The 13268-nt window shown below is 31.3% G+C and overlaps 1 protein-coding gene across 1 annotated transcript; it reads right to left on the reverse strand.

The window, feature by feature from the left end:
* Positions 1-247: 247 nt before the first annotated feature.
* LOC120067053 (phytoene synthase 2, chloroplastic-like) lies at positions 248-3778 on the reverse strand. The gene is given in 6 exon segments (XM_039018430.1): positions 248-476; positions 478-811; positions 1015-1250; positions 1736-1908; positions 2886-2936; positions 3281-3778. Coding segments are annotated over 6 exon segments (1158 nt in total). The 5' UTR covers positions 3618-3778; the 3' UTR covers positions 248-449.
* Between the last annotated feature and the right edge of the window lie 9490 nt (positions 3779-13268).

Below are 13268 nucleotides of genomic sequence, written 5' to 3' on the forward strand. Positions count from 1 at the left end.
CTTGTTTCTATTCGGCATATAAAAAGATAAACATTATGATGAATCTGATTACATACTAATATAGATAATTGTTTTATAGTGTTCAAAAATTACAAAAGAAGAGAATCAAATCATCGCCATGTGAGATAGTAATTAATTCAATGAACATAATGATTAAAAATCAACTTGGAACAAACATTTTAAAAAGCAAGATCAAATTCCATAGCAAAAGAAGAGAAAAATTATTTCTCATTTTAAGCTATGGCAATTGAACATACAAATTAAAGAATTTTTTTTTTTTTTTTTTTTTCATTCCATTATACTATTTCCCAGCTTTTCTTTGGTGAAGTCAATTTGCTTCAAACACATCTAACACCTAAAATTTACAATCAGCAAATTGTCTAGACATGTTGAATAATCACAAAAGGGGGTGAAGAAATAAAAAGGGGAAAAAAAGAAAAACTATCTTGTTACCAAATCTTTGAAGCTTGAGGGGCCCACCATAGCTCTCCCAAAGGCTATGGGAAGTGATAACAGTTTCTTTGCTTTGCCTACATATGCCCTTTTGGTGAAGTTGTCATAGTCATTTGCTTCAATGGAATCCAATATTTGCTTATAAAGCATTAGGGATGCCCACACTGGCCATCTACTGGCTGCACTTAGTTCTGCAACGCCCTTCTCAGCCTCATCAAAGAACCTTCTTGCTCTTTTTATCTGTCCTTTCATGAAAAACCGCCACTTGTCTGTCACTTTCCCTCGGAATATGTCCTCGTCGCATAGCCCTGCTTGCGCCAATTCATCTTGTGGAAGATACACTCTTCCCCTCCTAGCACTGTCCAAAAAAAGAAAAGCATAAACCAATTCCTCGAAGATACGAATGATCAACTAAATGTAGGTTACTTTCGGAAACTTCGAAAAGGTTTTGTGTATGTTTCGTTTTTAAGAAAACGTCAAGGTTGTTATCAAACTAATTTGTAACCCTATGGTTTTGAAAGCAATATAGTTATTATAAAAAGATGGTGTAAGAAAGCTTACTCTTCTCCAACGTCTCTGAGAATGTTTGTGAGTTGATTGGCGAGTCCGAGAGCCAATGCTGCATTGTAGACGCTCTCTACTGAAGCTTTTGACTCGGGTGCCAATCCCATGACAGGAACACTCATGAGCCCCACAGTCCCCGCAACATAATAGCAATATAGGTAAAGCTCGTCAAAGTTCTCATATCTCGATTTACGTAGATCCAACCTCATTCCTTCGATCATGTCCTTGAAGGGCTATCAAAAACATAACATGTATAATTTCAAACCAAGTGAATCAAGACGTACACAAATGGAGCTAGTGATGAAAAAAGGATTCAGACCTCCTTTACTCGAAGACGAGAATAGTTAAATCATTATTGCTCGTTTTAAATCGAGTGCTTTTGATTAGACTGAACAAATTCATGCACTGCCAATTCAAATTAGAGCAAACAAGGGCTAAGTCTCATTAACTTGGATGATCAAATTTTAATGATAAAAGGCAGGGAATAACATCAAATTTTAATGATAAAAGGAAGGGAATAACATCTCTAATCTGTGTGAGTTCCTCTCTGTTGTTCTTGTACCGTCAAAAAAGTTCATTTCTTCATTGGGATCTGGCTTTTTGTTAGGTTTCACAGGATCTTAGTCATGGCAACCTAAAGTTCTCATATCATAAAGGAAGCGAAGAGAAATATAAACATTGTGAAAATCATTCTGAACAAACCCCAAGTCAAGTTTACCTGAATGTCAACAGGGTATTTTGAGACGGTATCGGAAAGAGCAGCATCATACATATCATATGGTCGACCCTCGAATAGATCAGTTAGTCGTTTTTCCCATCGCTCAAGAGCTTTAGGGGTAATGTGTGAAGCATTAGGTCCATCCACGAGCTCGTCGGTCCTTCTGCACCACACTGCATTACAAAGAGCTTGAGATGTTATGAACTATGTGGCAAACTGCTGATATGATAGTAATATGAACAAAAAGAATAGCTTAGAGAGTGCCAGGATGGTATATTTTTATTGAATAACATATAAAAAGTAACGGGACTGCAAATGTAGTGATTAAGAATCATCCCTGAGGATGTGTCAAGTAAGAGCTTAAGATGCTTTGAGATACCCTCGAAAGTCTTGGGTTCAAATTTTCCGGTTGATAACTTAATAACTTTAGTTCTCTTCCGAAGTGTCCCTAAAATTATTGGAGGTCATGGGTTTTTGATACTTCAATTATGAAAGAAAAAGAGTACTGATTAAGAATTGTGTTCAATTAACTGTCCTTTAATATTAATACCCGGCTTAACTACAAATCTTAAAGTAATGATATAATAGTTGGGATAAATTACAAGTTTGGTCTCTAAGCTTTTGGAGTTGTATCTCCCAAGACCCTCTATTTGAAAAGTTGTCCAATAGGTTCCTAAACTTCAACTTGAGTCTAATGGGTTCTTCAACTTTCAAATATGTATTCAATAAGTTCCAAAACTTAAGAAAATGTTTAGTAAGTTAGGGATTTTGGACCCAAAGAAAAAATAGAGATCCATTAGATACAAAATTGAAAATCCAAAGAAAGTTCAAGGACCTATAGAACAGAACATTAAAGAATTAAGAAGTTATCGAGCACTTGTTGGAAAGACCTACATATGTTGGAGTACAACTGTACAAGGCCCAAACTTATAATTTAACCAAAAAGTTAAAAGACAACTTGTGACTCTACATGTCTTTCAAGAAATTAAAAAATATAAATCCAGGATCATCAATAGAAACTACTAGTAAAGCAGAGCTACAACTTGGGTCTATCCATTGCCATGTCCAACAATCAACTTGGTCTACAAAAATGAACAAAAATTGCAGCAGACAAAAAGATAACATGATGGAGGAAGAGGATGACTGATACCGTAAATCGCCCACACAGCTCTTCTTCTCTCTGGTGTCATGAGTTGTGTCCCTGAGAATAGCAAGAACGAGACTCAATCAAACAAGTATTTGTAAGTTGAGATGCTAAGATCAAAATGGAGCAATATTCTTCCCATCTTTTGCAGATTACAGAGTTGGACAATGTGTATGCCTCTTTTTACTTTACTACAACAAAAAGGAAAAAGAGAAAAACAGCCACTGGGAAAGGTATCATAAGAGTAGAAAACATTCCAATTCCATTTTCTTGACAACTAAACAATCTATATCTCAAAGAAAGGCGGCAGTAAAAATTGCAATGGAACTCTGAGAACAGGATGACAGAAACAAAAGCATTGAACCCAGAAATGAAAGAGAGTGGGGAAGAGGAAAGTATACCCAAGTAGAATGTTTTGGCATATTCAGCACAGACCTCACCACAGCGAGCATAAGCCTCAGACAAGAGATTCCCATCAGTGATACCATCATTTTGGATGGTTTTTTCCCAATCCAAAGCTCTCTGTATATCCCTTTTGGGTTCCCTCACAAGAGCCGCTTGCTTCAGCACAACTTCATAGACTCTTTCTTCAGACGATCTTGAAGGATTCACCACAGCAGCAGAGGAAGCCAAAACCCCATCAGAAAAGAAACTCAATCTTTTAGACCCAAATGGCCTGCTGTTGATTCTGATTCTTGGCTTGGGGCTTAGCAGAGAGTTGGCATTGACACCAGACATCTTCTTCACAACTACCCACAAAACCCCCCCCCCCCAAATATTTTATTGGGTCTTTGCTTCTCTTCACTCTGCAGCTTTTTTATTTGATTTTGGGGATCCAGAGAGAGAGGGTAAACGGGTGACTAGCAATTTTTTGACCATTTTGGATTGGAGAATAAAAAATTAAAAAACTTTTCAACTTCTTTTATGGTGTGATTTCAAGAAGCACTTTCCTTTAAAGCCAGTCTGTGGGAATATGCTATCTCTCTCTCTCTCTCATCCTAAAGATCACACACATGGAAGGATTTGTGGACAGAGTTAAGACCCCATATCAACTGCTTTTTGTCCTATAACTACAAATAAAGTTTTACTTGGGGCACTAAGATTGTGGTACTAATAATGGAGTGAATGTGGCCTCTCTTCTTGAGGTAGAATAGTAGTGAGGGAGGAATCTTAAAATGGAAGTTTTGATAACTCCAATCAAATTAACAAAAAGTAAGAATTCAGTTAATTTGGTTTAGAGGTTTTGGACGTTTGGCATAAATAATGATTATACATTCTAAAAAGTTAAAAGAAAGTTCTAGGAGTTGTGGGCTCTTAGGTCTATAGTATAAAAAGTTAATAAAATATAAAATTGATGTTTTTTTAGTAGTGAGACTTGTTAAGAGTTGATTTGTCATTTTTTTCATTGTACTATTAGCGTGCTCTTATAATTTACTCAACATTTTTGTTTACATTTTACCCACCTAATCTTTGTATAAATCTCTTACTAGTGGAAATCGTCGTTTATTTTATCTCTTGATATTTGTTCCTTTCTCCTATTTTAAGGCGTGTAATAGCTGATATTTATTCAATGAGAAAGACTATCCCTCCAGACTAAGTAAAAGCTTATATCCTTCTATGTATTCTCTTAAAAATTAATCGGACTCCCAAACTTCTTTGGCCAAACAAGGAGTCACAACTCCACTTCCCTCGATTCCCTCTCCCTAACTCTTTAGACCAAACATCTTCCAACGGTTTTTCAAATTTTTTTTTAAAACTTGTAATGGATTAAATTTGTAAATATCAGTATTATAGTATAATTAAAGTTAGAGATAGGTTGACTCATGATTTCGAAAAAAAAAAAAAGAATGATAACTTTCCTTTTTTTCTTTTTTATTACTAGTTATCCCTTCACATTTTCTAGTTCTAATATAACATAGATACTATTCTCTTTATTGTTAGGCATGTCAATATTGTTTAAGAATTACGGAAGTCTTTTATATTAAAGAAAACCATTGATGAAAAAAATACAAAATTTTCTTTTTCTTTTTCTTTTTTTTTTAACTTGAATTTGATGATAACTATCGGTTTTGTCTTTGGAAATGTTTATAGGAACTTTTACCCATTTCTTTATTAATTTGAAAATTGCAATTTATTAGTCGTAACTATTTTCAAGTTTTGTTACCCATATAAATAAAATTCAGGTATAAGATTAAATTAGTAGTTATTAATTAAAGTTGAGTATGTTATTATAAAAAATATTGCTTGAATAAAAAAGATCAAAAGTTTAATCGTTTACAATATATTATGAATAATTTTTTATTATAGCTTTATTTGTTTTAAAAGTTATGTTAAGCATGAAACACATCAAAGGAGTTCTTTTATGTGACTTTTAAAAGCAAAGATTGTTATGTGCATGCCATTAAAACCTTAGCCAACAGAATTGAAAATATACTATGATAAAACAACTCAAAAAGAAAATTATTTCTCATAACATATAAGTTGACTTTTTTTTTTCTTTTTTTAATGAGAAAATGTACAATTAGTGAAAAGAAAAAAATTTCAACATAGAAAAAATGTCAAACTATTTATAAAAATAGTAAAAAAAAATAAAATAATATAGACACTAATAGATTTCTATTAACGTCTATCACATAGTGTCAATATGGGTTTCTATCGTTAATAGACTTCTAACAACCATTATCAAATAATATTAAATTTTACTATTTTGTATAAATAATTTTCCTTATATTTTTAGTTTTAATAATCTCCCTAAAAATTAAGGTTGTCCAAACAAGTCATAAAAACGATTATTAGTTTTAAGCAAATTCTAAGTGCAAAAAAGAATTTTCAATTCCATTATGATTTGGATCCAAGTTCATGAATAATATAAAGTTTTGCTGTTTTTTTCTCATCAAATCAATCATTATTTTTCATTTTATTATTTGGTATATTTCCTTTTCACTTGTTATGGAAATTTGTTTTTCTCTAGAAACCAACCTTTCAAACAAATATTTGCTTCTTTTCCTTTTTGATTTCATGCTAATCATAACTAGAGCCCAATATATTAATATAATTAATAATATATCAAAATGAATTTAGCTCAGTCGTAATTAACATGATTTTTTTTCTTAAAAATCTAAAGTTCAAAACCTTCATCTCTGCAATTGGTTATACTAAAAATTATAATTAATAATATTTTTTAATGATAATAAAGTAAGTACAAGTCAACAATAATGTACATATATTATTTGTTGAAAGGTTCAAATCTTTCTACTTTATTTATTGTGCTAAACAATATTTACTTGATTGATTATTATTAGAATGTCAGAGAAAGTAACCCAAGGAAAAATAAACAATTTTTTTTCCAAGTAAAACTCATTGGTTGAAAATTTTATGAAAATTTGATAAATAAAATTTTTACTCATTAAGAAAGCTAAAACAAAAACTCTTTAGATAAATTGCCTAAGCAACCTACCATTGAAATGTCAGCTTAGGCAACCATGCATGCATGTGAGAGGCACATGGGTTGAGTGATATTGATCACATATGAATGGGACCCACATTCACTTCTTTTTTTTTTCATGGGGGAACATTTTTCTAATTATCATTATGTGATTTTGTTTCTATTAGTGAGAAGAAAACAATCATGTGTATCTCAAGTTATATTCCTAAGACTTTATTTTGTTTTAATACGCTTAAAAGTTCAACAAAAAGTACTTTTGTATGTCTTTATATATTTCAACTTCATTTTCATCTCTAATTTTCTTTAGGAAAAAATGTCTAAATTTTGAAGGAAAAATGTAGAATTTTTAAAAGTTCTTTATAGTTTTAATTTTTAAAAATTTGATTGAAAATTGATAAGTATGGCTTGTAATAATATAAAATCAAATACATATTGGTCATTTTTATCTCATTATTATTCGTCAAATATATATATATATATATTAGGAATAAAATATCACTTCTATATATATATATATGTTTAGTACTAGATTGTGAACTTGTATAATTCAAATCATTGTTGACTAAGCACACTTGAATTTTATTTTTTTAATGATCAAAATCTTTGACTAGATCAACAAGATGATTCTCGTAACTATTGAATTCATGAAATTAACATTTTTTATGAAATGAACTCAACAAATTAATTAGACTACGGAGAGAACATATATTTATAATCTACAATTACATCTTTCAATTTTATTAGTTTGGCTAACCATTTGATTTTTTAAAAACTTAAAAGATAAGCACCCATTTTACTTATTAATTTCTATATTTTGTTATTTACATTTTCGACCTGTTTTTAAAATTTCAAAACTAAAAAATGTATATTTTGTTAGATAATAATTTGATTTTTGGTTTTCGAAGATTAGTTTATAAATATTATTTTCACCTATCGATCATTTCTTTGTTTTTTTATCTATTATTTAGGAGTATTTGAAAAAGGGGAGGGGGAAATCAAGTTATCTACATTTCTTTGGTTTTGGACTTTCAATTGTTTAGTTAAGAAATATGAAAACCATGGTTTAAAAGTTGTATGAAAACAAACATAATTTTAAAAAATCAAATGATTATCAAACATGGTTGTAGTTTTTTGGAATTTAAAATTTGGCTAAAAATTCAAATATTCACGATAGAAAGGTGAGAACCGTGATTAAGAAATTGTGAGAGAAAACAAACACAATGTTCAAAAAAAAAAAATAATCAAACAATCAAATAGTTATTCAACGAGGTTTTTGTAATTAAGCACATCTAGAGACACACACTAGGTGAATTCTTGAAAATGTTGTTTTAAGCGATGTGTGCGAGTGCTTGTGTGTGTGTGTGTGTGTTGAAGAAATTGAAGGAGAGAATGTCAAAGAAATTAACACAAAAGAGAGACAATCTTTATGGAAGAAATAAATTTTTACTAAGATAGTACAAGGATAGACACTCTTGAGAGAATACTTTTTTAACTCTTTCACTTTTCTTCACTCCAAGTTGTCTAAGCCTCTTGGGGTTAAGTTCAAGAATAATGTAATTTTTAAAAGTAATGACGAAAATGAGGTGTATAGGAAAGAAATTTAAAAAATAGTATTGAAGGTAAAAATATTGACAACAATAGGGTAATTTTTAGTGGGGGAAAATCGTGTACCCGACACACGATTACGTTTCAACCCAGTCAACATTCATGGCTGCCATGTCAGCCATGTGGACTTGGTCAAAGACCAAACTATTGGATGGGGTCTACGACGATTATAGTATTTTTTATTTTTTTTTAATTTCTAACTAACAATTTTCTTTTTAGTATCAAAAACAATTTTGAATATTTTTTAATTGTTTTGTTCTTGATCTTTTATATTATACTCATTTACTAGATTCAGTGTCTCATGATAAAATGTAATTTCATTAGTTCTTTAATTTCAAAATAGAAGTTTACATGAAGTTAAAAACTTGGATTACAAGTCACTCAGTTTTCTGCAGGGAGTCATCCTCTTGTGCCTCTAGATTAGCTTTGCCTTGTTGTCATTGCCGTCTACAAAAAATACTTCTTCGATCAATGTCAGCAACATTGAGTTGTCTTACCTGCTAAATAATACTTTCTACATTTACCAAGGTTTGGCCACACATTGAATCCAACTTTAGTAAATTGTGTTGTACTGAATATTGTTTTACATCTTGGATAAAACTATTTTGTATAATGAAAAAATTGATACTAAATAATGTTCATATCATATATTTTGGAAGTGTAAGATAATAAAACTCTTACCATGCAGTAATAGTAAGCATCGTCAGGTGTGATAAATCGTCTCGTGATTGAATCGTACCAGAAAAAATAATCATATGATAGAGTTGGTCCATTTGTTATTTCTCCTTGTGGACAACGATCATCACTAGTCCAAAAGATAATCCAAACTATATTTTATGACCAGTCCAAATATTTTCTTTTAAAATAAAAAAAAAATCAACTACAACTCAAATGTTTAGTTCAACTTATAATATTAAACTACAAAAGGAAAAAAAAAAAAAAAGAAACAATAATACTAGATCTATGGAGCACAATCCCAAGTTTTTAATGCATATATTTAAATAAAATAGTAGATCTATGGAGTACAATCTCATATATTGGAAAAAAAAGAAACACTAAGTCGTGTACCCTGTAGATCGTAGACAGTGGACGACAGTTGTGTTGGCGTTGATGTTTTAAAGTCTCGTATCCTGTAGTTTGTAAACAGTTTGTACGAACGCTTGTGTTGTATAATATGTGATATTTACTTCACATCTTGTTTTTTGCTCAGTTGCTTGTTTTATTTTCTTTACCACAAATCAATAAACATAAAATCCCTAATTATCTGTATGTGACTCAAACATGTATGTGGTGACATACAAGTGGATCATGTCTTGAGTGATAACCAAAAAGGTCTGTAGTATATGGATATAGGAGGGAAACCTTATCTTGGTAACGCTACGGATACGGTCCGCTTTGTGGAATGGTCACAAGTGTTGTGACTTGACACAGATGGTCTGATCCTGATCATTCATGTTGGGGACATGCGAGCGGAGGCTATAAGACCTAACCACGAAGTGTTAACGTCTCGTTATATAACACCGTTCATGACAGAGACTTCACTTCACTAGGATGACTATAGGTAACATGATGTAAATCCTGAGTGAGTTGGGAACTCTTGCCATTGAGGGTGGTCCTTTGATTTGTATGGGTGCGAGTGGCTAGGTCGCCGATTCAAACCTACCATTTTGGGGATTCTTCTGATTTGGGAGTTGGGAACTCACTACACAAGATGGAATTCACTCATTCCCTGAGGCAGGGGTAAATAGATAGATAGCTCCCTTAAGAGCTGATTCCGATGCTTGAACGATGTGGTGCCACACACTTTCTCTTGGCCCGAGAGGTGTTCACACATAGTTGGACTATGTTGTATTGTTCATTAGAGGAATTAGTGGTACTTAAGGAGTGAGATGTAACTATAGGGACAAAACGGTAATTAGACCCAGCTGTACTTACAAGCATCTATGAAGGGTCATCGTACTAATGATTGGTTATATCCGATGGACATAGAAATATATTTGTGGTAAGAAGAGTTCAGCTATTGGTTTTTAGTGGAATGTCTGACAGTTAACGGATGATGGATCTCGTGACTAAAGAGTTTAGTCAACTATTCACGTACCGTTGGAGCCTCGAGTCACAGGTCTATTAGGTCCCCTGGGTAGCTTGGGTAAAGTCGAGAATCAGTGTTTGGGTTAATTTGAAATGTTCAAATTGACAAGAGGAAGTTCTATTATATATGGTATAATTGAACTGGTTAATTATATATGATATAATTGACTAAATGTATGAGATACATTATTTTAGAGAAATGTAGATATAAATATGATTTATATGATGTAGAGGTAAAATAGATATGTGATATCAAACTATTGGGTAAGAATATAATATAATTATATTCATTAATTATTAAATTGGTTAATTATATGATAATTGGCCTAAAATTTCTCTTGCACGTGCGTTAATGGGAGCAGCCGCTTCAGTTATGGTAACCAAAGAATAAAATGAAAATTAGTTTCATTTTACAAAAGTTCGGAAGAGTTGGCATCAGTGTGGAAACTTAAACGATCGCATAGTCGAGAGCCTATACGATAGTCGCTCAGCACCTAAACGATCGCACACCTCGCACCTAGTCCCTAAACGATCGCTTAGCTTTCCTAAATGACCACATAGTATGCCGTGTTTTCTAAACGATCGTCCATCTTTTACTCAACAATCGCTTAGTAAAACCTACACGATCGTGTAGCTTCTTCTAAACGATAAGCATTTAGCTATACGATAGCTTCCTTTTCTCTCCCACTTGCTTATCATCTACACGATTAGTTCTTATTCCAACATCTACCAAACTCACCAAAGACCGACCTCTACACGATGGTAGATCAATTTTGAACAACGATCGAAGGATAAAGTTAGTTATTATAATTATTTTTTATTTCAGTGCACATCGACTAATTCACGGGATAACTCACCTGAGTCCTACAATATTTTGATATTAAAGAAACCCATAGGATATTAAAATCTAGGTAGGTGGCCATCATAGATTGAACCAATGATCATATGGATTAAACCCATGACCTTTTAGCCTTTTATCAAGGTAATACCTCTTTATTTACCACTAGGTTAGTCCATGATGGTTGAATAAACTCTTTAGATGGTAATTGACATTTTTGACCCCTCCAATTTTATTTTTGAAAAATTGAACACATTTTTAAAAAAAAAAACTTGTTTTTTTTTTACCCCTTTGATCTTTAAAAAGATACAAGCAAATAAAACTTGACATGTTTAATTATTTTCCTACCTTTCCACCTTACTAAATTCAACCAACCTCTTATTTACTGTCAACCACCAATTAAATGTTTCAACTTTAATAGATATTTTTCAATTTTTAGATTTTCAATTTTTTTCAAATTTCAATTTTTCATAATTCATGTCATATTTAACTGAAAACTATTTTTAAAATATATTTAGAATCAAATACTTAAAAGTTAAAAATTTAAATTTAAATAGTAAATCGAATCTTGTATTATAAGAAAACTTTCCTTTTTCGATATACAGAGATTGTTTTAAAACTTTCATGTTCAAATTTGCTTGTGCGGAGGATCGGAATCAGGTGCTTCGTACAGGTCCATGTTTCTTTGATAAGTTTTTGTTAGTTTTGTAGGTATCAGAGCCTCTAATTAAACCGACGGAAATCTTGTTGCAAGAGGTCTCTTTCTGGGTACACAAAGATCCCCCATTTGTTGGCTTTTTGGCCTTTAATCTCAAATTAATTAATTTTAATTAATTAATTAATCAATATTTTGATGATAACAAACTCAATATTTACTTAAAATCTTAGTGTTTTTAATATGTCCATAGCGTAGAGTTTGGAACAACGATTCTAACACTTTTTGAATCACTCAAATCGGAGTTAAAATGAAGATGATATGACCGAAACAAGTCTATAGAGAAAATATTGTGGTGGATGACGTGGCATAACTAGACTATTTGCATGTAAACATATGGCAGCATATTGGTTGAATGGTGGATTATTAAGAGATTAACATATGATGACTTTTGATTTTTGGATTGATTTAAAATAAAAAGAAATTGAAATTAAAAAGAAATTTAAAAAGAAAATAAATTTAATATTATTTTATGTTTGTGTCTAACAGCTAGTTTTTTACATATGGTATGTTTTTTTATTTTTGGATTGACTTTAAAGAGAATGAATTTAAAAAGAAAATGAATTAAAAGGAAAATGAATTTAATATTAGTTTATGTTTGTGTCTAACGGCTAATTTTTGACACATGGTATGTTTTTTTATTTTTTGGATTAATTTTAAAAAGAAAATGAATTTCAAAAGAAAAAGAATTTAATATTATATTTTGTTTGTATCTAACAACTAGTTTAGTTTAAAATCTCCATCATTGATTTTTCTTTTCCAAAATTCAATGGTCCAAATTAATTGTGGTTTTTAAATTTTTTTCATCTCTATATAAACCATCTTCCTCTCCAAATTTAAAACAAACAAATTTTACATTTCATAATCCTCCAAAACTTAAAAGTTCTATTGTTACTCTAAGTTCCCCATTTTTTTTCTTTTCATCTTATTCTTGAGAGAGTGTTATTGTATTGTGAGGATAAACTTGTTGAGTGCTTAAACTTGTAAATCCACTCTAGTGAGAGTTGTATTGTGTTCTTAAAAATTTTCAACATTTGTAACGGTTTGATCCTAAACCGTGGAAAGGATCGGGTTTTCTCTTGAACTCGTAAAAAGAGCGGTGGTGTAACGGTTGGGTTCTAATCCATGGAAAGAGTCGGAAAGATTGTATTTAAATTCCCAAGAGGTGCTCGGAGAGTGGAGTAGGTTGAGTTTGACCGAACCACTATAAAAATTACGGTGTCTTCTTCTCTAACTCTTTCCTTTTTATTTTTGTAATTAATTTAAGTAATTTATTGTATGTTTTAGTTTGTTCTTATTTATTTGCTAAAATTTGATAGAATTAAATTATCACATTTTTTGTCATCTTATTTGTTGCATAATTTGAATTTTTCTTTTATTTATAAAAAGTGTATTAATTAGTTTAATTGGGTTAATTAAAAAAAGTGTAATTAAACCTATTCACCCCCTCTAGGTGTTACCATATCGATCCAAAATTGGCTATCAGAGGCGGGTTGCTCTTCTTGAAATACTTATTTCTTGATAAACCTTAATTGTTTTTGAGCTTATGACATTTTAGGTTTTATCCCTTTTTACGATAGTCAATCTATTAAAAAGCTCATTGCTTTACCGTACTAATTATAGTTATTGAAAATAGAATGAGATTTGACTTCGCTTTCTATTGAGGTTATGATTTATGGGATATCTCTCTCTTTTTTT

The sequence above is a fragment of the Benincasa hispida genome, chromosome 1 (genome assembly GCF_009727055.1).
Source record: "Benincasa hispida cultivar B227 chromosome 1, ASM972705v1, whole genome shotgun sequence".
NCBI classification, from domain to species: domain Eukaryota; kingdom Viridiplantae; phylum Streptophyta; class Magnoliopsida; order Cucurbitales; family Cucurbitaceae; genus Benincasa; species Benincasa hispida.